This window comes from Styela clava, chromosome 7 (genome assembly GCF_964204865.1).
Source record: "Styela clava chromosome 7, kaStyClav1.hap1.2, whole genome shotgun sequence".
In the NCBI taxonomy this organism is placed as follows: Eukaryota; Metazoa; Chordata; class Ascidiacea; order Stolidobranchia; family Styelidae; genus Styela; species Styela clava.
This window is the reverse complement of record NC_135256.1, coordinates 24,082,275-24,103,476: the sequence shown is the minus strand read 5'-3', so window position 1 is coordinate 24,103,476 and position 21,202 is coordinate 24,082,275. Positions and strand designations below refer to the sequence as shown.

The window sequence follows — 21,202 nt, the reverse complement described above, 5'->3', positions numbered from 1 at the left end:
TTTCGTTGTCTATACTATACGTACAGCCAACGGAACAATACGAAATAACCATTTTCAACAGCCAAACAAAACGGAAACGTATTATTCGACTTGCAACTGACAGGAGCCAATTGGACGTTTTTGTTTTATTGCCGTCCAGTAACAAAGTCACGTGACCCGTACAAGTCCTCTATAGGCAGATTAGAGTGGAAAAAGTTGTTATTATTTGCTCTGGGAGATGTCAGTCGCCACTCAACAAAAAATATAAAAATCGCTAATCGCGCATATGTATTATTTATACTGCTCTATTATCCGGTTAACCGTCACAATAATATCCGGATATCAGATAGCAAAATAACTCTTGGTTAACCGCTATCCGGATAATCCAACCCTAGCGTGAACCCTGAACTGCAGGAATATGTATAAACGCATCAATCCCTGATAAATTAACACGAATACCGAAATAAAATGTTTTATTGATATTGATTTACGGTCTCAGTTACCATTTGAAACCAAAACAATAGAGCTATGCTCAAATATATGGACACGTAGCACCACATAATTTTGATGACGTCATAGCAAAAAATAAAAGTAATAGCCTTCTAGCAAAAAATATAATCTTTACTCATTAAAAAAATTTCAAAGCAATTGGTTCAGTAATCAAAGAGAAAAGCGATTTCTTCAAAACGTGTCAAAGAACAACAACAACATAATATTGAAACGATCGTTATGTCCACAACGTGTCCAATAACTAAGCACACACTGCCCTATGATACCGGTACCGTATTAATATTTGCTAAACTTTCAACAGAGATCTGAGTCTGTAAGTCCAAGGATCAACCCAGGCCGACAGATTTTTTTGCTACTAAGATTCCTGCTTAAAGTTACGTTATCGGTTTAACGTAGTAGACTATATATTTACGGTTTAACCCGCCCGCCCATGCGTGATTATCTTTGGTGAGAAGTTGTTTAATAAAATGCTCAGGGCTCTGGTAAAAACAAGCAAAAACTGCCTTTCATGTCGTTTATTCTTTAGTGGAACAACAGTATGTTTTTCTGATGATTCACCCACACAATCATCAACCGCACGTTATCCGCCAGTCAACAGATGTGAAGGTGAGTAATTATCAGATTCACCGAATACCTACCTAGGGTTGCAACTATGAAGTCTCAATAAAGGACATAGATTACCGTCATCATTTATTTTGTAACTTGCAGGAAAGAACAATATAAAACAATCAAGTACAAATTACTGAATTATATACAAGCTAAAAGATATATTAAAAAATCTTCATGTGTTTTTCATTTAATGTTTATTTAACATTGACCCAATCAAGCTGCATTCTGTGAACAGTTTAGTGCTTTGAATCATGCCAAATTTTTTTTGAATGAGTGCAACTCCATCAAATAGGTCAAAAATATTCAAATTAAGTTTGTCTTTTAGCAGTTTAGCTTCAAATGCTCTACAATTTTTACAAGTGTCTGATATTTTGGAGAAAGATTATCCAAAAGAGATAATTTTCCAAATGTTGAATTTTCATCAAAGTCAAATCTTTTTTCCAAATACGTTATCGCAGAGTTGAGAAGTAATCTAAAATCTTAGAGACCAAATATACGTAGAATTTTCAGTTATTGAACTAGAATTCACTCAAATCTTGGAGTGTTGCTTGCTATCTATGAAAAATTAATGTAAAATATTTGAAATTGTTAATAAAATTGGTATTTCTTTGGCTATTTGAGCTGTACCAAAGCGAAATTAAAAAGAATATCAAACACAGTACTATAACTATCGGGCAAAACAACGTTGGAAAAAATAAAGGAAAATTATCATCTTAAAAAGGACAAGGACAAAAATCTCAAATAAAGGATTGTCCTTTGAAATGAAGGACGGTTGGCAACCCTACCGATACCGCTAAATAACACTGTGGTACTAGATGTGTATGAACCACTAATAACATGTAAAACTGTAAAATGAACGATTTTCATAATAATATGATCCTCATTTTCTGAGGTACCGGTATACTTCAGTACTCACAGACTCTGTCGTCACGTGTAACCATGTCCATCCCAAATGCCTTACGGCAGTCTGGGGTTGCCAATTATATTTCAGTTTTACCGCCTGCCTTGCACTAAATATCATGTTGCACGCGATAAAGTACAGTTTTATTATTGTGAAATATAAGAATGTGAACAATGAATATTGGTTTCAAGCGGTAATAAGATATAGACATCTTAGAAGTTGATTTCTCTGAATATTGCAGTAGTGTGAAACTTGCTTTTGGATGTCATTTCTCAATCTTTTGATATCGTTGCTATTTTTCGATTTTACAATACAATGTCAAAAAGGTTCAAATTTGTACCTGTTCCTTTTTTATAGAATTGCACCAAAATCTAATTTTTTATTTTTAAGGTTTGGACACTGACAAGACATGGGAGGCTGAAGTTATTAAACATGAAAGAGACATTGACCAACTGAGAAGTAAAATTCCATCCTTATATTACTGTCTGAAACTGATATGGATGGCAGTTGAGGTTGATTGCCATAGATATATTTTAAATACTTTTTTTTTATTTGTAACAAAATGTGGTCATGTTCTATCAAAAATATCCTAAGGATTCTCTGACTGGAAGGAAAATACACAGTAATAATAAGCTGTACCAATTTATTGATGTATATGTGGAATGTACATTATTTTATTCATATTAGGATGTGGTTCATCTTTGAAAATGAATGAAGCAGCATCTGTTTATGTGCTTGAGTTGAAAACAGTCTCAGAAAAATCTCTGCTTCAAAATGGTACCCTGCATAATATCAAGCTTTATTTTTTCAAGAACAAGGCGTAGGCGACTCCGATTTACCAGAGCTTAATCGAGAAGAAAAAGTGAAAAATCTTCCGCATTTGTCATTCAGAGAGAAACCAAAATTTGATCAGGACGAATCTGTATTAGGTATATTCGTTTCATGCTTACCTTCATTGGCAAATGCGATGTTAATTGGATATGTAGAGATTTTATAGGAGTACTAAATACTGTGAGTAGTTATCACCCAAATAATCTGTGATATCTCTGAAGATGTGACACCTGGCCTCTGGACTGAATATATAAAATATTTAATCAAATGTACAATTATCTATGATATCAAACATTGCTTAAAACAAGGCACTTACATTCTGGAAGAAATTTATTGAAGAAGTTGTGTAACTGAACTGATAAACCAAAGGTATTGTAAGCAATGACTTATTGATGCTGAAACCAAAATCGAAAACATTCTAAAAATTAATCACTGTCCTAATAATATTATTCAATAAAATCATTTTATTTCTTTTTAAACTAGATGAAACTTCTGATTTGCTGCTTGGTGAAACCATCCCATCGGAAGGTGCAAGTCAAAGACTAGATTCAATCAATAATATTGATCCAGATTTTGTCAGGTGTGTTACTAGACAATTCACATTTTTGCACCATAAATGCTAATTTGCAGAAAGAAATCATAATATTACCTGCCAACAATTTAAGGATTCTGGATAGTTTTGGAATCAGTATTTATTCTTCATATATTTCTATATACAAAGTATTTCATTTGTGTCAACTAGATAGCTGATCAACTTGTTACTGTTTCCAAAAGGCCTATACACTGTGGTCGGTGTTTATGCAATATTTGCATTTAAGTTAACCAGCTTCTCAAACCCTAATAATCAGTCAATCATGCTAACCTTGGCACTTTCTATTTCAGTTCAATGAGATATTATATTATGCGCCAGCGTGACGCATCATGCTAATACACTTACCACCGTTCGTCTGATTACCTTGCCTATGTTCGCAGGCTTGATTCCTGTGGGGAATATTTATGTGCGAAAGGATTGCTGGGCTCCTCCTGCCTTAGGGTGGTTCTTTACTCTCCCCCAGGATGAATTTGTAAATGTTATCATATTTTATAAGATGACAAAATTGTTTCTGTAGCAATTCTGTAGCAATTGTTTTTTCATTTTACAGAGAGGATGTTCAAGAATTATTGCAAAGAATACATTACAGATGTGCAGCAGACCTAGTTTATAAATCAACGATAACAGAAAGAAAACAAATGCCCACACTTCGATATCTTACTGACAACCAATTAAAAGAAGTATGTAGTCAACAGCTGTTGAACCAGAATTATCATTCGTGTGGAATTTACTATTTTTATGAGCTTGTTGCATATAAGTATAGGTTTATTGAACACATTTCCAGTTCAACTTCCTGATTTTAGATTTCGTTCAAATAATATATTGGTGTATTCTTAGTAATGCTCATTTTTTTAACTTCATTAATTGTAAATAATTATAGCTTTTGTATAGTTTTCTCATATTTCTAAAACTTTCTCTTTGAACTTTTCAGGAAATGGAAAAAATTAGAGAATCGATGAATGAGAAAATTGAAATGCCTCTGGTGATGCTGAAAAGGAAAACTTGTAACAAATATTTATCAAATGATGATATTCTTGACGGATATGAAGATAGCAATTTATCTTTTGTTGATATTTCAGAAAATATTAAAAATAGGGTATGATCCTGTTCTTATGAATTAATCAGTTTCATTCCACATATGCGTAGTATACAGTTTGTCTTTGACGAGCTAAATAATGTTATCATGCTACATACCATTCAAATAATTTCAGGAACGTTTCATTGTTGTTAGAGAAACAAATGGAAAACTCAGAAAAGCGAACTGGGATGAGAGAGACAGATTGATAAATCTTTACTATCCTGTTCTTGGTAGAAAAATTGTACCACCATTATTGTTTAAAACACAGCATTTGGAGGTAGTTTATTTTTATCTTTAGAATTTTTTTTAATTCTGAATCCTTTTTTTTCTGATGCGAGGGGTTGGGTTGTTATTTCCCATTTTAGTGTGTTATGGATCCACTATAATCCACTTTTTTTTATATGATTCAAATAGTAGATATACTGTAGGCTTCATTAATTACAGGTTTGTTCGGTTAGTTTTCGTACCAATCACCATGTTGCAGTCATGTGGCTTCAATCTATTTTATGTAAAAGGTAGATTTATCAAAATCATGAGTTGAATTTATCTCAGTTGTTCTAAAATTTCTTTGACTAAAATGTTTCGACCTTAAATTAATCAACCATTTTTTCCTAATCTAGAATGTATTTGAGCAAAATATTCATGAAAATGCATTGGATCAGTGCGTAATTCAATTTGAACCTGATTCACCTAAATACCTGGAGATTTTTGAAGCAGTTTACAGAAACATTGAGGAAAAAAAGTATTATCATTTATTAAGGTAAAAGTATACTTTTTAACTATGGCATACTGCTAGATATTTTTTAGGTAATTTGTCTTATATGTTTGTGTCTGCTCTCACCATATCATTATTATTCTCTGAAACACAGTAGTACACAGGTATGGTATTGAAACTGCAGTAGGTTATATATTTATGAAGCATAGGCAGTCAATATAAAAAGGATTTGGTGATAACAACTCACCCTTACAAACAAACATTGCTTTTTTAATAATCTAATGTTTCCAATCTAATTTAATGCCAATATTTATAGTCACAAATGCATTAGGGGACTTTTATCTCTTTATCATTTACTGTTTAGAGCTACAAGATATTTTGGAGGCCTTGTGTACTTCCTGACGAAAAACTTTTTGATTGATAGCCTTATTTTAGATATGCTTCAAAATAATATGTAAGTGCACATATTTCTTACATTTCTAATTCATTGTTTTGAGACTCTGTCGTTTGACATTTGTTCATATATCTAGCATTTTCTTAGTAAATGATTTACTCTTGACAAAAGGGAATCCTTGAATGTATCCTTCAATGGCTTCAAAACTTTTATATCAGTGAAATGGTATAGGCCTATACTTTTTTCTAGTATACCCTTGACAAAAGGGCATACGTATCCTTGAAAACTTTTTTATCATTGAAATATTCATTTAAAGTTATACTTGATACTTTAAAATATTTTAAGATTAGTGATTCAGGTTTTAATTGAACACAAATGTGTTCCTTGCAAATTTGAGCAGTCAACTGTGTGTGTGTTGGTGTTTTATGGTGACCAAGAGTAACAAATTTGTGCTAACTAACCAGTTTTAAACTACAATTTTATAGTCTCGGCTCAGTTTGTGCTATTAGGTTCCAATATATTGTGGCATTACTGCTTTTTATTCACATTCTACATCTTTTAAAACGATGGAACCATAGCTACCCCTGTAAGTCACTGATTGTGTTAAATGAGGAATAATAGGAAAATTTAGCAAAACTAACACATATATGTTACTAAATTGATCGTTGCACATATGTTTAATTATTACTCTACACCATGGTATGTCTATGTCTACAGGATAGAGGATGCTGTTGATTGTATCAGACTTCTTACCTTATTACATCCAAACTGTAAAACAAAATCCTTCATTGATTTAATGGATTCCCCTGAAGACATAACAATCATTAAGGTATGGTAGTGGAAGTGAAATATATTTATGAAGGTTTCTGTTCTCTTAAGGATGAACATTATATAGGAAACAGTATACAAACCCAATGAGACGTTGGTGGGCATCCAGTACAACTTATAAGATCTCTATAATTGCTAAATATTTTTAAATGTGAGAGAATATTTTAATATTTTCTTAGCTCTCTATTTATACGAAGAATTTGAATACTACTAGAGTATATTTTTCCAGGCGTACATTGAAAATGAATCTGCGGACAAAACAGCTCTTTTACAAGTTCTTCAAAACCTCAAAGACCCAACAGCTGAAAATAAGAGCGAGAATATTCAAGCACATTGCAATCTGTGAAGAAAGATTTACTGAGAGAAAAGAAAATGTTCACTTCATGATCAAGCGTGATGCAATCCTGTGTTAGTTGTTACCATGCTGTTGTTGACGACTAAAACAAATCCGTCCTGTCACAGGGATCTTGGGTAATTAACTATGAATGGTATAAGCATTGACTGAGTTCTGTGAAAGATGCAATGTTGCATTTTTTATTTAAATTCTGTATTTTGGTATCAGACTGGTATGTTTATGTCAATTTCATCAAGCCAAGGAAAATAAATTGAGCAAACGGACAAAATTACGAAATTTTGAACATTGCTTCATAAAATGCTTTGTATTATAGTTTCAACTTGGATGAACAAAGTGTAAAATTTAACTAGGTGAGCAGGAGTATATTGTTGCCAGATGATTAAATTACCCACCCATTCATAGAGTAATTCATAGTAATTAATCTTGTCTGATAATCTAGTCTCAAAAAGGATTTATCAGACATTACAAGATTATCTATCTGTGTGGTGTGACATAGTTAATAAAATGCAATTCTTGGTGGGACCTACAAGTGTGTAGTTACATTCAGAAGTTCAATATCGATCATTGGTAGAGGGAGGTTTTATTCTTGCAAACTGTGGAGTGTCTGTTTTGATAAAGAAGTCTGTCCCATGGTTAAGTCTGCTTATCAGGTATATACTTGAAATTGGCGGAATCTTCCCGGCTCAACAGTCAACACTGCCTACCCATCCAATATACAGGGTGTCCAAAAAGTTCCGCCCGATTTCATAGCATTACTAATTTCAAATTTGTTGTATGATAAATGGGGACTACAACATTCAACATCTATAACATCTAATTAGAAACAGGTTGACTATAAATCTTTTTTTAAATTAAAAAAAAATAACATTTGATTATAAAGTCTTTATAATCGGGCGAAACTTTTTGTACACCCTGTATTATACTAGGTGAGGTGGGCATGAGATTTGAGACAGAGTTGTGACCTGCGATGCCAACACAGTTGGTCCCTTATGCTCTTAGCGATATTCATTTTTAGCAAGAATGGAGTTGAATGAAGCAACCCACGGTTCATAGAAGTTGCGATTATAAGTGAACCTGATTTGCATCATTAGCATTCAATTTTCATATTAAATTACAAACCATGTACGAGACTTCTAAATCTGTTTATACCAATAAATTATGTAAAAAGCATAACAAAAATCAATTTTCTCAGTGTATACTTTCGAATCGCTGACTTCATTTTATTGGGGGCTAAGTTTTAAATGGTATTGCTCGCAAGATTAACAATTGGTATATGTTTCAATCTCTGGTGACGATTACCCCATTCCGTATGTGAGAGATATCCACCTTTTTATTAGAATATTACCAAGATAACATAGATCTGGCGGACCATCAGAGGGTCTACAGCGAATTTCCCAATGGTGGCCCAATTGAGGCGTTAATGAACGGATCCGTCATCGGATTCTGTCCCCAAAACCAGTGGTTCTCAACCCTTTTTTTAGTTTGCGAAACGGTAAAATCTCAAAACTGAAAACTTTTGCTGATCGATGAACCTTCAAAATATCGATAACGGAAAACCTAATTGGACAAATGTGATTACGACAAAGCTATGCAATTCGAGAGCAAAATTTTAATGAGAAATTTGCTGCTTTTTTTTGATAGCATACGTGTTAGACGCGGCTCCAATGAACACGATATCTCTGTTTGGTCTTGGTGGCAGATACCGGTAAGAAGCTTTCTCACATAAGTACGACAAGTTCACGCATCAAGTACACAAAATCGGCAGTGATATAATGGCTTTGTCGCGGAGATCGGGATATTTATTTTTACAATGTCATCCAATCGTTTATTTAGAGCTTGAAATGGGCGTAGGACCTCAGACCAAGTTTGGTTTACGCATCAATAGGAGGTAAAACTCTTACGGCGGACGTCAAAAGACACTGGCGGACAACCCGCGACGCTACTCAAGCGTTTCTGTGGACTGATTAACGCCCTATGGCGGATTTAAAGTGGGAGTCCCCAAATCAGGCCCATGGCACTAATACTTTCGCTCCGAAAATATTCGTACCAAGATGACGCACAACCTAACCTGGTACAGGTAAGATACTGTGTTCAGGTTGTGCGCCATCTTGATACGAATACTTCGGGAGCACCCTAATACTGAGCTGTGAAGGCTACGATATAGGAGCGTCGGCATACCCCAATGGTGGCCTATCAAGTGGCTATCGTGAAGCTGACACAATACGGCTTGGCCCATACCACCAAATCCTAAATATATGGTTCCATTACATTTGACTTGAAGACACAAATTGACTTAAGAGTTAAGGTTACCACTGTCAGACTTGAGGGCTGCAGAATGTATCTTTTTGCTCGAGCTTTCTTTGAAATGAGATGGAATAGAAGCCACATATATATATATTGACTTTAATGGATGGCCCACTATAACATATTAGGCTGGGAGATAAAAGTCAAATCCACCAGGACTAAAACATGTATCAAAGAAGTGCTGTGTATCTCCCATGATATGTCAATATCAAATCCGTTTGGAATATAAGATCCCAATGATAATCACCAAATGATGTAATATCATTTTGGAAAACGTTTGAAATTTGAGTACAATAAAAAACAGAAGTAAACATTGGTAAGAATATGCCAATAAAAAGTCTTTCAAGAAACTCGTATATACTTACACTGCTCCTACGCTCTGTTCACCACACACTTTTGATTACCGCATATATACCGTATTCACTTTATTAGTACTTTATGAACATGCAGTTCACAGTCCGTGTCACACAATACAGCATATCAGGGGATCCAAACCGCGGGTCAATTGCGGCCCGCGTAACGATTTAAAAAGGCCCGCCGAACTTTATTGCAATAGTTTAATGGTGAAACGTAAATGAATACCAATACAGTACGTTTAACACTTCAAGTGTTTACCTTCTTGCGCTCTGGATACGGCAAATTGTTACATTATTTTCACACTTTGAGCACGTGTATGTTCGTAATAATTCAATTATAACGGTATTTTTTGTATACGTACCTGCAATAGAATTACATACGGCGGTATTTTATTTATCAACCCTAAATTAAGGAAGCTTAAAGATGTTAAAAAAACAAAAACTAGACACTGAAAAAAGGACGTTTTTGGATAAATGGCAGTGTTCTTATTTCTTTTTTGAAAAGAATCAAATTTCAGTGATTTGTCTTCCTTGCCAACAAGATATTCCAGTTCTGATGCAATATAACATTGGACGCGATTATGAGACGAAGCATTATCAAATTATGATCAGTTGAAGCGTGAGCGGCGTTTTTCAAAATTTAATTCGTCGTTAAATTCAGACAAAAGTCAAACGAAGATCATAAAACGTCAAATGAAAGTGAATCCACGTTATTGACCAGTTATATTGTAACGTCGCTAAAAATAATCGCCCGTTTGCTGAAGAGGAATTTTTCCGCGAATGTATTCTGCAAGTTTTGGAAGACATTTCTCCTAATATAAAAAGTAAATTTTCCAGCTATAGTCTAACAACACAATCATGAACCATTACAAATCAAAATTTCAGTCCAGACTGGCAGATATCCCACAATACAACGTACCGAATTGGGGCCACGTTTTAACATCTGATTTCGATCAAATTTTGTTGGTTTTTCGTTATTTTTATTCGGGGGAGTTGGGGCATTTCGTGCAAAAATCCAGGGTCGGCACATTTCGTCGCTACGCCACTGATTAGAGATTCTGTTTCAGATACCCTCTCGCATTTCCTTCAGAATGAATTTATAATGTACCAATTTGTAGTAAATATTAGTACATTCCACATAATACAAATAATTTGAGCTTCATTTCATTTGAAATGGTTGATATTGTTACAAACCCATTATCACACAAATTTTTATACTTCCATAAAGTTAACAGCTGGTGAGTATTTGTGATGGGTTGGTTTTCTTTAACAGAGTGAATATATTGTAGACTACAGTGGCGGCGCGTGGTCATTTTGACAACCGGGTCAAGCTACTGCGGGACCAAGTCACCCCCATCTACGGGGACAGGATGAGCGCTGTAAGTTCTCCCATCATTTTATGAGTATAAAAACCATTCCATCGGTAACAACCAATCGGCAAAAGCGACAATTTTTAACGATAAGAAAGTGTATTTAAAACCGGTCCAAGTCAAGGGATTAATAAATATAGACATAGTTTATTTTGAAACCTCTTTCAAAAGGAAAGGCAATATTTACCCAGATAAAAACAATGACATATCAACAGAAACTTCGGAAAATATTAACATTTCCGAATGTTCGGTATTTTACTGCATTGTCCAGATGCTCCATAGAAGATTGATGATCCCTGGCACGCTCGGATCACGGGCGGTACAAAAAAAGCAGGCAATAAAAACAGAAAAGTGCATTTTTGTCCTCGCTGTAACACAACCATTCGTGTTTTTAATACCAAGTTTCTGCGCAGAATGTAGGCCGACGCTTTCCTCCGTCATGGGATTGTTCCAGTGAACAATTTTTTGGTTGATAAGGCCCAAGACGTTGTACTTCTAATTTTTGTTCCAGCGGCAGCTGCGAAAACGGAGTGCGAAGTAGTGCATCAACCTTATTCATAATGAGGTCTAAGGCTAAGAAATGCGAAGCCGGAAAGAAGTGAGGAAGGAGCTCAAAAGAAATGTGGAAAATCGAAAGCAAATGGACTAAAGGTCGCTAACTGATTCAAATAGCGAAACAAGCGACAAAAACGAAGGCGAGGAAACTATCAACTCTTCAAGCAACCAACGAACGAGAAGGAATGCGTGAACATGTCAACACGTTGTTGTAAGAAACGTCGGCATTGTGTCGTCATAATTTCGGGGCTAGCCCCGATCGGCCCCGATGATTTAGTAAAAGAAACAGAAAACAAACGAGACAAACGCGGCGAATGGAAGATAAAAGAGAGAATACGATATACAATGAGCAACCGGGGCAAAATCGGCGTCGCCCCGTCGACGTTCGGCGAAGGATTTGCGAGCGAAAAATGAACCATGTCGGGAGAATATGGCTAGTGTAGACAGTCTGTGCAACCGATATTGAGGTATTTTTCGAATATTTTTTATTATACCGAAAAAACAACCGGGGCATTGCCCCGGTTGGCCCTATTGACGCGCCGCCACTGGTAGACTACACAAATGGTGGCCTAATCACTCGACAATTTTTAATAATTCTGTACAAAACATACTATCGTAATATATTGTCACATCGATTGACACGTTTAGCGCCTATTACCTTTCTAAAATAATCATGGGAAGTAGGTGGGTCAGCCGAAATAAAACATTTCGTAAAAGAAGAGTGTCAAGTCACATGAGTTTAAGTTTAAAATTTATAGAGGCATATAATATTTTGGCGAAAGCAAAAAATTTTAAAAAGCTTCTGCCATCAAACTGGATTTTAACCACAAACTATTTTTCAAATGAACAGCCATGGCCATGCCTTCACGTTCATTGTACCAAGTCATGACATTTTAATATTTACCACGCATCGCAACAATCTATTTTCCATAATACAAAATTTGTTTTTAATTAAAGATGCGTTGATCAATGCACACACTTGAAATGATAACAAAAAAGAAGTTTTAGTGAAGTTTAGATAATTAAAAATCTGGCGAGCGAGTTCACCAGCACAACCATTGCAACACTTGTCCATTTTGCAAACCAGCACCAATTGTTACTGCTTCAAAATCAATTTGAATACTAAGAGGAAAAAATAAAATCAACTAAAAATATATGTACCTCAATCTGTATTCAATAATATGGGATATGCAGACAAAATATATTTAGTAACATATATATGTGTTGTTTATAGAAAAATGAATTTTGTCTGAAGGAAACATAATTGATAAGAGAGTTGTAAATATGTTCGCGTATTAGCAAAATTATGGTTGAGATCCCAGATAAGTCATAGTAGACACTTGGAAAAAGAAGCATAAATAATTACCATCTGTCGATTTCTTTCATATGGGAGTGCTAAAAATTTGAAATTGATTGGCACATTAGTTTCGAGAAAAGGGAAAGATTTTCTAACAACAGCAATCATCCCAACATCAGCACTTCTTGTTCTATGTGTTGTGGTTGAACACATGTGGCGCGCAAGCACAGAGATGATCAAATTTCATTGCCATGGTTACCAATCCAATCACCGAGTTGTTGCTGACGCTCTGGATCGAAACTTACCTCGGTCGTCTTTTTGATCGAATCTAAATTAGTATTATTACTATTTAATTAGCGAAAATTATAAAAGAACAGATTTAATTTGGGATCATGTCTCTTCCGTGTCTACCTGGAAACAATTTTAATCTCAGGGTGAGTTTGCTTCAGTACTTTGTTGTTAATCCAGTAGCCTAATCTCATACGCTAGAACTGCAGAAAGGCACTAAATCTGGAAAATGTTTTATGGTAATTTCCCCCTTGAATATTGAATCTCGAAATTTGCTAATAAATGTTCATATGACTGCAATTTCTGGAATAAAAAGTAAAGGTCAAAACGGTAAAAACCGATTGCCGTATCGCTTTCAATACCATTTGTATGTGGGATGTTTGGATCAAGTACATTCTTCAATTTTGCATATGAGAACTTGAAATTTCGTTTTCTTGATGAATCGGTTTCCGTTTCACCCTTTCTAACAAAGGTTGGTATTGATTAGATTCAATTTAACTAAGTAAAATAGACAACATTATACGGTTATATATAAAGAATAAAATACAAATAACGATAAATACAAATACTGACTGAAAAAATATTACAATGCAGGGCTTCGGGAACTGAATATCTTTCAGCAATACCCTATACCTATATTTTATCAGAACATATTTTATGACACTTTCACTAATATACTTTATATCACTAATAAAGTAGTACACAATGCTGCTGATAGTGTCTATTTATTTCACCACATCATTTTTAAACATGGGGAACTTATTTAAGATAGTGTGGTTTATCTCATGATATTGAATTTAAAAAGATTTATAGGCTACCTGAGTTTTAATATTATAAAAATTATAAATATATTATAAAAATTTTGGTTAATTTTGAGCATTTGGATAATGTGATTCTCAGTAGTTTTGTCCCATACAGTGTCAACATTGATTTTTATTGTCAGACATTTTCAATTGGAATATCATTAATCTAATATTGCACCAACAATATTTTGATGACAAATGTTTTGAAACAGCTTGGGAAAGAGAGATTTCACAAATCACATCATTTCGATTATAACAATGAAGTAGCAATGTTGACTGGAGAAGAGAAACCAGGGATTGGTGGAGAACCGTTACTTGGTCAGAAGAAAAAACCTAAGAACAGTGTTTTTCCAAGAGGAGAGGGAAGCAATGCACCAACATGGGTGGCATTCGATAGGCAGGTGTGTGGGTTAGTTGGTAATCCTAATAAATGTCAAGACTAAACTGGATTTATGTGCATGATTTAGGTTGTTTTGGACTATGATATTTTATGTTCCTGTTTTGATTTAAAGTAAAGGTCTAGTTACTGAAATATATATTATAGAATCAAGATGAAAAATTCATCTTGCTGGACTCAAAGCTTCATCTTTAATGAATCGGGCACTGTGTTATTGATTATGTTTCGATAATATAGAAAATTCATGAAAGAATAAATAAATTATTTGCAAACCACTCTCACCTACTTAATTCACTAGTCCCACTTTATTATTACTTTATTTAATATTATCATTGGTCAAGCAATAATGAATATTGCTTTTCTTTTGATGTCAGGTCTTATGCTTTCAAGCCTATTTCCAAGAGGCTGTGCATGAAAAACGGGAAGAACAGTTTCGTATTCGAAATTGTAAAATCTATTTTTACTTGGAGGATGATTCTATACAAGTGATCGAACCAACGGTAATAATGAACCTATATTATTGTCTATTTTTTCGCAAAGTTGTGTTTTATTTAGATACTTGCATACTGTTCACTCTTTTAAGGAGCTACAATATTAACTCATTAGCTGAATTCTTTTTTCAGGTTAAAAATTCTGGAATTCCTCAAGGAACTTTAATCAGACGCCACAGAATTCCCTTACCAGCTCCAAATGATGATCAGTTTTATACTGTTGAACATTTCAATGTGGGAAATGAGATTGTTCTTTATGGAAGGTGAGTATTAAGCCTTTATTTTAAGTTCAACAAATAATGAATGGAAAAGTATTATCCAGTAAAATAACTTGCAGGATGATACTTTATTACCATTAAAAAATCGCAGTGTATCAAATAATGTATTGGTAATTAATTTATAATTTTTTTGACAGAAAATTCAAGTTGATGGATTGTGATGAATTCACCCGTAATTTCTTGCGTAAACTCGGGGTACGAGTGTCCAACTCGGAAAGAACTCCAGATGATCCATATACATCATTGAGACAGGACGTACGTATGTTTTGACTGATTGTATATGTTTCTTTTTTTAACGAACCATTTTTGTTCATTTTGTAATTTTATAATAGGGAAATCTATCATTTCTGACAGACAATCGATATTATATATTCCACTAAATGGCTGATAGCATTAAGACTCCCAGCTCTAGTGAAATGGGAAATAAAAAATCTTGTATATTCCACCAACCCCCTACCCCCCATTTTGAAAGTATAGTGTGTTATGGATTTTCAAAATTCTAGAGACAAATATTTTTAAAAAATTAATATGGAGTAGTAATGGAATATGATGGTGTAAAAAATACTATGTTATGTTGCAGATGGAGGAAAGCATGCAACCTCTTCGACCATATGAACGCACTGATACATTGAAACAATTCTTGAGCCATGATAGACATGTTCTGAGGTAAACTGAAATTCAATTGAATTTGTTGGTTTGCATCTACCAGTGATGGTTAATTTATTTTATTTTTTAGATTTTGGTGTTTTTGGGATGACGGTGATTGTATGTTCGGAGATACAAGGGAAATGGTGAGGCTTGACAATATTTTCCTATCAACTCTTGTATTGACAAAAGATAGAAACTTCTTTGCACATCAATAGTTGTTTTTGGGGTACTCCTGTAGTATGCGAACCAAGATGACGGGCACAGGGACGTAGTATGTGTACGTATGAGTGTGAACATGGAATATCCAAGTACTGGTGTATGAATATTATGATTTGAATTACTAATCAATGACTTTGAGCTTGGGAGATTTACATCGAAATCTTACGTGGGATGATTATTTAAAAAAATTCACAATAGTCTTTTGTCTGAACAAATGTCTGAAATATGTTTTCAAATGGTTCCGACTCTTAGCTTATGTGTATACTTATATGAGTACCAAAACAAAGGCATTTGTGTTTATGTGTCTGTGCTACACATAGCTAACCATTGCTTGTCTTTCTTGATCAAGGTTCTCCATTATTTTCTTGCTGATGACACGGTTGAAATTCGCGAAGTCATTCAACCCAACTCAGGACGGGATGCAGTACCTGTATTTGTTAAACGAGCTAGATTACCCAAGGTACGTCAATATCATACCAATTTGAAGTATGAAGAGACAATGTGTAACTCCTCCTGGCAACAAACCACTATTGTAGTCAATGATTTTACCATGATCATATATCATCTTATACCTAGATTTTCAAATTTATGTGAACATCAGTACTTATTCACTTACAATTTTCAATCCATCATTTGGGTACAAGGACCAACTGTATATGTTCTTGCCTAGTCATGATGGTGTGGCTGGTTATTTATTACAATTATATCTAATTTTTCTGGCTGCTTGTGAAAAATCTCATTTTGGGCAAATAGCAAATAATTAACAAATTATCAATTTTATCTTGAAAGAATTGTTTTTTTGACAGAATGCTCCTCTTCCACTGAGACAACCAGGAGAAAAAACTGATCGAACTGTGCTGAATGTTTTTGGACCCATGGGACATGGAGGAAGATATATCCTGGACAGTTTGAAGGTAAAGTTTTGTTATCTTCCACTCTTTCGTCATGTACAAGTTTCGTCATGTACAAGTAAGTGATAACTATATTTATTCCTACTATACAATATTTAGTCTGTCTTTAGTGATTACAACAAATATTTTAACTCATCAGACTGGTGCAGTCTATGAAGATTACTACACTGATGCTGATTTGGTGATCGGAGCTGTTCTCAATGTTTGGGGAAGAAAACTAGTGCTATGTGACAGTGATAATTTCACCAAAGAATTTTACAAATCAAAATATGGAATTGGTGAGTGTTTTAGTCTTTTTGTAATTGTGTGCAAGATTTACCTCTTCTAACATAGCTATTCTAGGTTTGAAGTCTGAGATAAAAAGATGATTGCATCATTGTATTAATCAGCATACTGCATACCATATATATTTTTTCAAATATAAATTATCAAAAGCTATAATATTAATATTTATTACCAGATGATTTCACTCCCATCAAATACAAGGCTGACAGTAAACCGCAAGTACCAAGACCAGTTCCTCCATATAATGGATTTGGATCAGAAGAAGACTCATTGTGCTCATGCATGGGCCTCATACCTAAACCTCCTCAGCTTGACTTTATTAAGTTTATGGAGAGAGACAGGTAGGTTATTTTTTTCCTCAGCTTGACTTTATTAAGTTTATTGAGAGAGACAGGGAGGTCATTTTGTTCTCCGCTATGCACTGCCAGTGATAAAAGGCTAGAATTCTTTTTTATATGTCACCCATTTGCAATGTTGTTTTGCAATGGTTCGAATACTAACATAAAACCATATATCTGATTCAAAGTATAGTTTTGACTCTGTATATGAAATAATTGAAAACTCTGGAAGCAATGCGTGTATTGTGTTATAAAATGTTTTGTTTCATGCCTATTATCATTGGTGTACATGAATAGGATAGCTGGATAGGTATTTTCATATTTGTCCTGGAGATAGGGACCGAATATGTCGGACAATGAGTTTGCTCCCAGTTTCTAACCCAGGTTTGTTATGAGAATAGCTTGGCAGTTAGTCATTTCGTTACATGAACTTGAATTGTGGACAATGCCAAAAGCAACCAGAGATACATTGTGACGAGGAGACGTTTATTAATCCGTTCAACCATATATATTCCCAGCATGATTTTTCAATCTGTGAGGCCATTCAGGCAGGCATTTTTCTGATTAATAGACAATCGTCAGGTCTATTTAGATACGTCAGAGCTTACCAAATTTAGTAATCAGTATTTTATTTTTTCACCATCATGAAAATACACTTAGTACGAACAATACAAAAAAAAAGTAAAAAGGGCATTTCATGGTGGAGTCGCGAAAAACCAATACTGGTTAACATTAACAAGCAGCGACACCCATAGGAAGGAACATTTAATAGTACTGAGTACTGATTATAAAAAATAATTATGGACTTATATTGGCAGGCATGGATTGGAAAGCAATGTTCTTCGATTTGTCGCTTACATGTCAACAGATAGTCCAATTGATAAAGATCGCAAATTCATTATTTCTTACTTTTTATCTGATGATACTGTTTCTGTGTTTGAACCTCCACAACGAAATTCAGGTATGTTTCATGACTTTAGTTTTTCAACTCAAAATCTGCAATGGGAAGGAATCATCGATTAGAAATAAATCCACATTGACAATTTCAACTGGGCTCAGGTAATGTCCAAAATGAATATAAAACTTTTAATTTCAGAAAAATTGATTACACCTTTGTATCAAACACTTTTGACAAAATTGTCATAAGATAGTCATTTTCAATAACATATTCATAATGCTGTGACATCAAATATCTGTTTAATGCTTCATCACTAGTCACAAAATTTTAAAAATATGGTCTTATAGTAAGTTATAATTCCTTTTCTTTCAATTTCCTTTCACACCAGGTATCATTGGTGGCAAATTTCTCGAGAGAGGAAGAATTAAGAAACCGAGTCAAGAGATATTTAAGAGTGAAATGTCAGAATATTTCACTGCTCAAGATTTCTTTGTTGGAGCAAATGTTACCATCAATGATTTCAACTTCACAATTGTTGATGCTGATGAATATGCATTCAGATATATGGAAAAACACGAGGATGAGGTGACTCATTCTTATTTTGCATTCAGTAGTAGTTTCAAGAGATGAGAAAGTACATAGAGTTTATACATGTGTAAATATCTACTGTCATTTGGTCACCATTTACCATTGTTTTTGTAGGTAGACGAATATTTTAAATTTGTGACTGGGTTCAAAACCACCCACCATGTTTTAAACTAAAAAATGTCGCAATGGGACCTAACTGCTGTGTGTGGACACAGTTGGTGTCTCTTTTGACAAGAACTGCCTGCTTTTCTTTGGTATTATACCCATCCTAACCATTGTACATTTTCCTAGTTCCCTGTTGCAAACATGTCTGTCATCATTGACAAATTAAGATCTGCAGCAAAAGATAAGGTGAAAGACATCAAAGAATTCTTTGTCATGAATGATCCTGAGGGAGGAGAGACTATCAGATATGAAAGTTTCAGGTTCGCAAAATGATCTGAATCAATATTTCCCTGTCAGGAGCTGTTTTACTTGTCATATCTATTTAACTTCCAGGTGATAAACAAGCACAACCTGACAGTTGAAACAAAATGAAATTGAAATTAGTCTATTATGTTTATAGTTTAATGTATGGAGATAAATTCATTCTGCTGTAATGTAACTATATTTTAAAAACCTTCTCATGGAATGATACACCCTTATTTTAACTATTGATATTAGGTATGTTTTCTTTTTCTCAGAAACTTGCTCGCCCAGCTTAAAACATTCTCAGAACATGAGATAATGACAATTGGAAGACGTTATGCACACCGTGCACCAGAGGAAGTTGATATGACTCTTGTATTGGCAGTTGCACAAGAAAAACTGAAAAAGAAGAACTTCGAGGTATTGGCAGTAATGCTGACATCATTGTACCAATATTCTTAAGTTTGATACAACTTCTGACTATTCTAATTTGCTTATTTATATTTGTTCCCCTTGTTGTGAATGCAGATGACAATTATAATTCACAGTTAATGTATCACATCAGACCTCCACCTACTTTGTAGAAATGATTGTGAATTTCTTCCTCTTGAGGGAAAGTTTTCATACATCAATTTAAGGTATCAAATATTTTTCAGGATTTTGCTAGATTGCAAGAAAGTCTTACGTATGAAGACATTGAACGCAAGGGAACACTCAATCCATCAACGCTCCGTGTCGTATGTCGAGCATTTAAACTTCCTCTGCCTGAAGATGTATTGCAAGTTCTCATGAAGAAGTAAGTCTGACTTTTCTTTTATTATCCATCCTTGTGTTTGACTAGATATTATTACCCAAAATTTGAATTTTGCTTTGCAAGCTGCCTTGTTCATGCTGATTATCATTTTACTCTCAACCTGCATTATATATTTGTTCTTTAGACTTTCAAGAAATGGAGAAATCGACTATTCTGAATTTGTGACAAAGATTAACTGGAGAGAAAATCCTGTTGCATCAATTCAGTATCAGCAAGTACCAGTCAAGGTATGAGAGTGTTTTGACCTGTACTTCTCTAAGCAATAATTTTATGAAAACAATCATTGCTTTTGTAATGCTTATCTTTTTTCAATATATTTTCATTTTCTGCATAATGTTTTGTTCGAGCTTGACTTTTTAACACAATGGGAAAGAGGTTATGTTATATTCAATCTCATTATGCAGTAATTGTAATTTTCCTCCGTTTTATTTTACCCATTGTATTCAATACAAGTTTTATTGTAAACTTACAGTTGGATGCTGCATGGCAGTCAGGAGATATCTCTCAAGTTACTGCAGTTCTCAAAGTCAACTACAAGGAATTGGTTGAAGACGTTTTTGGAAAACAAGATGTTTGAACTTATATTTAGGACTTACTTTTATTTTTATACACTGAACACTACTTATTTCCGTCTGTTTATTTTCATGTAAAAATTCATTTAGATTTTTTCAAGTTAGCTGATGTGCATTTTAAAAAAATCAGTCGTTATCCATTTGAAAATTATTTTCTGGTAATACTGGGAAAATATTAGAATGGAATTTGTACATGTAGTTTACTTGGCCACTTTTGAACAGTTAATTTTCAACCAGGAACATGTTTTTATTGTAGAACATCTCCTTGATTTCATTATTGATCTCATTTTGTCAGAATTGCACCTTTATTGTCTGTAAGAAAAATTTTAATGTAAAAAATATAAATATATATATGGATAAAAATACCAGTCCTTTCTTAAGAGATACATGTGTGTGAATCATAGGCAATGTTGTTACATTCTCAAACGCCGTGAAGAATAAAAGAAAACGAGTGTACGAAGAGAATTTAGGTACAACCTGAGGAATGTACCGTAGTGTGCCTCGCGTTTTCACGTACCCGACCAACGCTTTCACATACGATTCCAATTGAGCACGTGAAACGTAAGAACCACCACCAGACTTCTGGGCCA

General features: G+C 34.2%; 2 protein-coding genes across 3 annotated transcripts; both read left to right on the top strand.

Annotated features, from left to right (window-relative positions):
* Nucleotides 1–596: 596 nt before the first annotated feature.
* Nucleotides 597–7,562, top strand: LOC120328710 (small ribosomal subunit protein mS22-like). The gene is made up of 11 exons (XM_039395243.2): nucleotides 597–1,095; nucleotides 2,390–2,458; nucleotides 2,812–2,928; nucleotides 3,314–3,410; nucleotides 3,973–4,102; nucleotides 4,354–4,518; nucleotides 4,634–4,777; nucleotides 5,121–5,260; nucleotides 5,580–5,669; nucleotides 6,327–6,438; nucleotides 6,667–7,562. The coding sequence occupies exons 1-11, from the start codon at nucleotides 957–959 to the stop codon at nucleotides 6,781–6,783; spliced, it is 1,320 nt and encodes a 439-aa protein (XP_039251177.2). The 5' UTR covers nucleotides 597–956; the 3' UTR covers nucleotides 6,784–7,562.
* A 5,365-nt stretch (nucleotides 7,563–12,927) lies between these two features.
* LOC120328128 (EF-hand domain-containing family member C2-like) lies at nucleotides 12,928–20,965 on the top strand. 2 transcript variants are annotated; one of them, XM_039394534.2, is made up of 18 exons: nucleotides 12,928–13,108; nucleotides 13,978–14,166; nucleotides 14,537–14,662; nucleotides 14,786–14,916; nucleotides 15,069–15,186; nucleotides 15,512–15,597; nucleotides 15,668–15,722; nucleotides 16,148–16,258; nucleotides 16,605–16,712; nucleotides 16,849–16,987; nucleotides 17,170–17,335; nucleotides 18,151–18,293; nucleotides 18,619–18,815; nucleotides 19,110–19,243; nucleotides 19,502–19,646; nucleotides 19,883–20,022; nucleotides 20,165–20,267; nucleotides 20,513–20,964. In XM_039394534.2, exons 1-18 carry the CDS (start codon nucleotides 13,067–13,069, stop codon nucleotides 20,615–20,617), a joined length of 2,238 nt encoding a protein of 745 aa, XP_039250468.1. In that variant the 5' UTR covers nucleotides 12,928–13,066; the 3' UTR covers nucleotides 20,618–20,964. The 2 variants fall into 2 exon arrangements, with proteins under 2 accessions (XP_039250468.1, XP_077970340.1); XM_078114214.1 differs by lacking the exon at nucleotides 12,928–13,108 and adding an exon at nucleotides 13,176–13,434 and having other exon boundaries at nucleotides 20,513–20,965.
* The last annotated feature ends 237 nt before the right edge of the window (nucleotides 20,966–21,202 follow it).

Bases quoted from the DNA above. Each gene is read 5' to 3' on its own strand.
- LOC120328710 (XM_039395243.2), top strand. From the start codon at position 957: ATGCTCAGGGCTCTGGTAAAAACAAGCAAAAACTGCCTTTCATGTCGT. The intron at 4,103-4,353 runs GTATGTAGTCAA...TGAACTTTTCAG, and splicing joins CTGACAACCAATTAAAAGAA to GAAATGGAAAAAATTAGAGA. The intron at 5,670-6,326 runs GTAAGTGCACAT...CTATGTCTACAG, and splicing joins GATATGCTTCAAAATAATAT to GATAGAGGATGCTGTTGATT.
- LOC120328128 (XM_078114214.1), top strand. From the start codon at position 13,339: ATGTTTGGATCAAGTACATTCTTCAATTTTGCATATGAGAACTTGAAA. The intron at 15,723-16,147 runs GTGAGGCTTGAC...TTCTTGATCAAG, and splicing joins TCGGAGATACAAGGGAAATG to GTTCTCCATTATTTTCTTGC. The intron at 16,988-17,169 runs GTGAGTGTTTTA...ATTTATTACCAG, and splicing joins CAAATCAAAATATGGAATTG to ATGATTTCACTCCCATCAAA.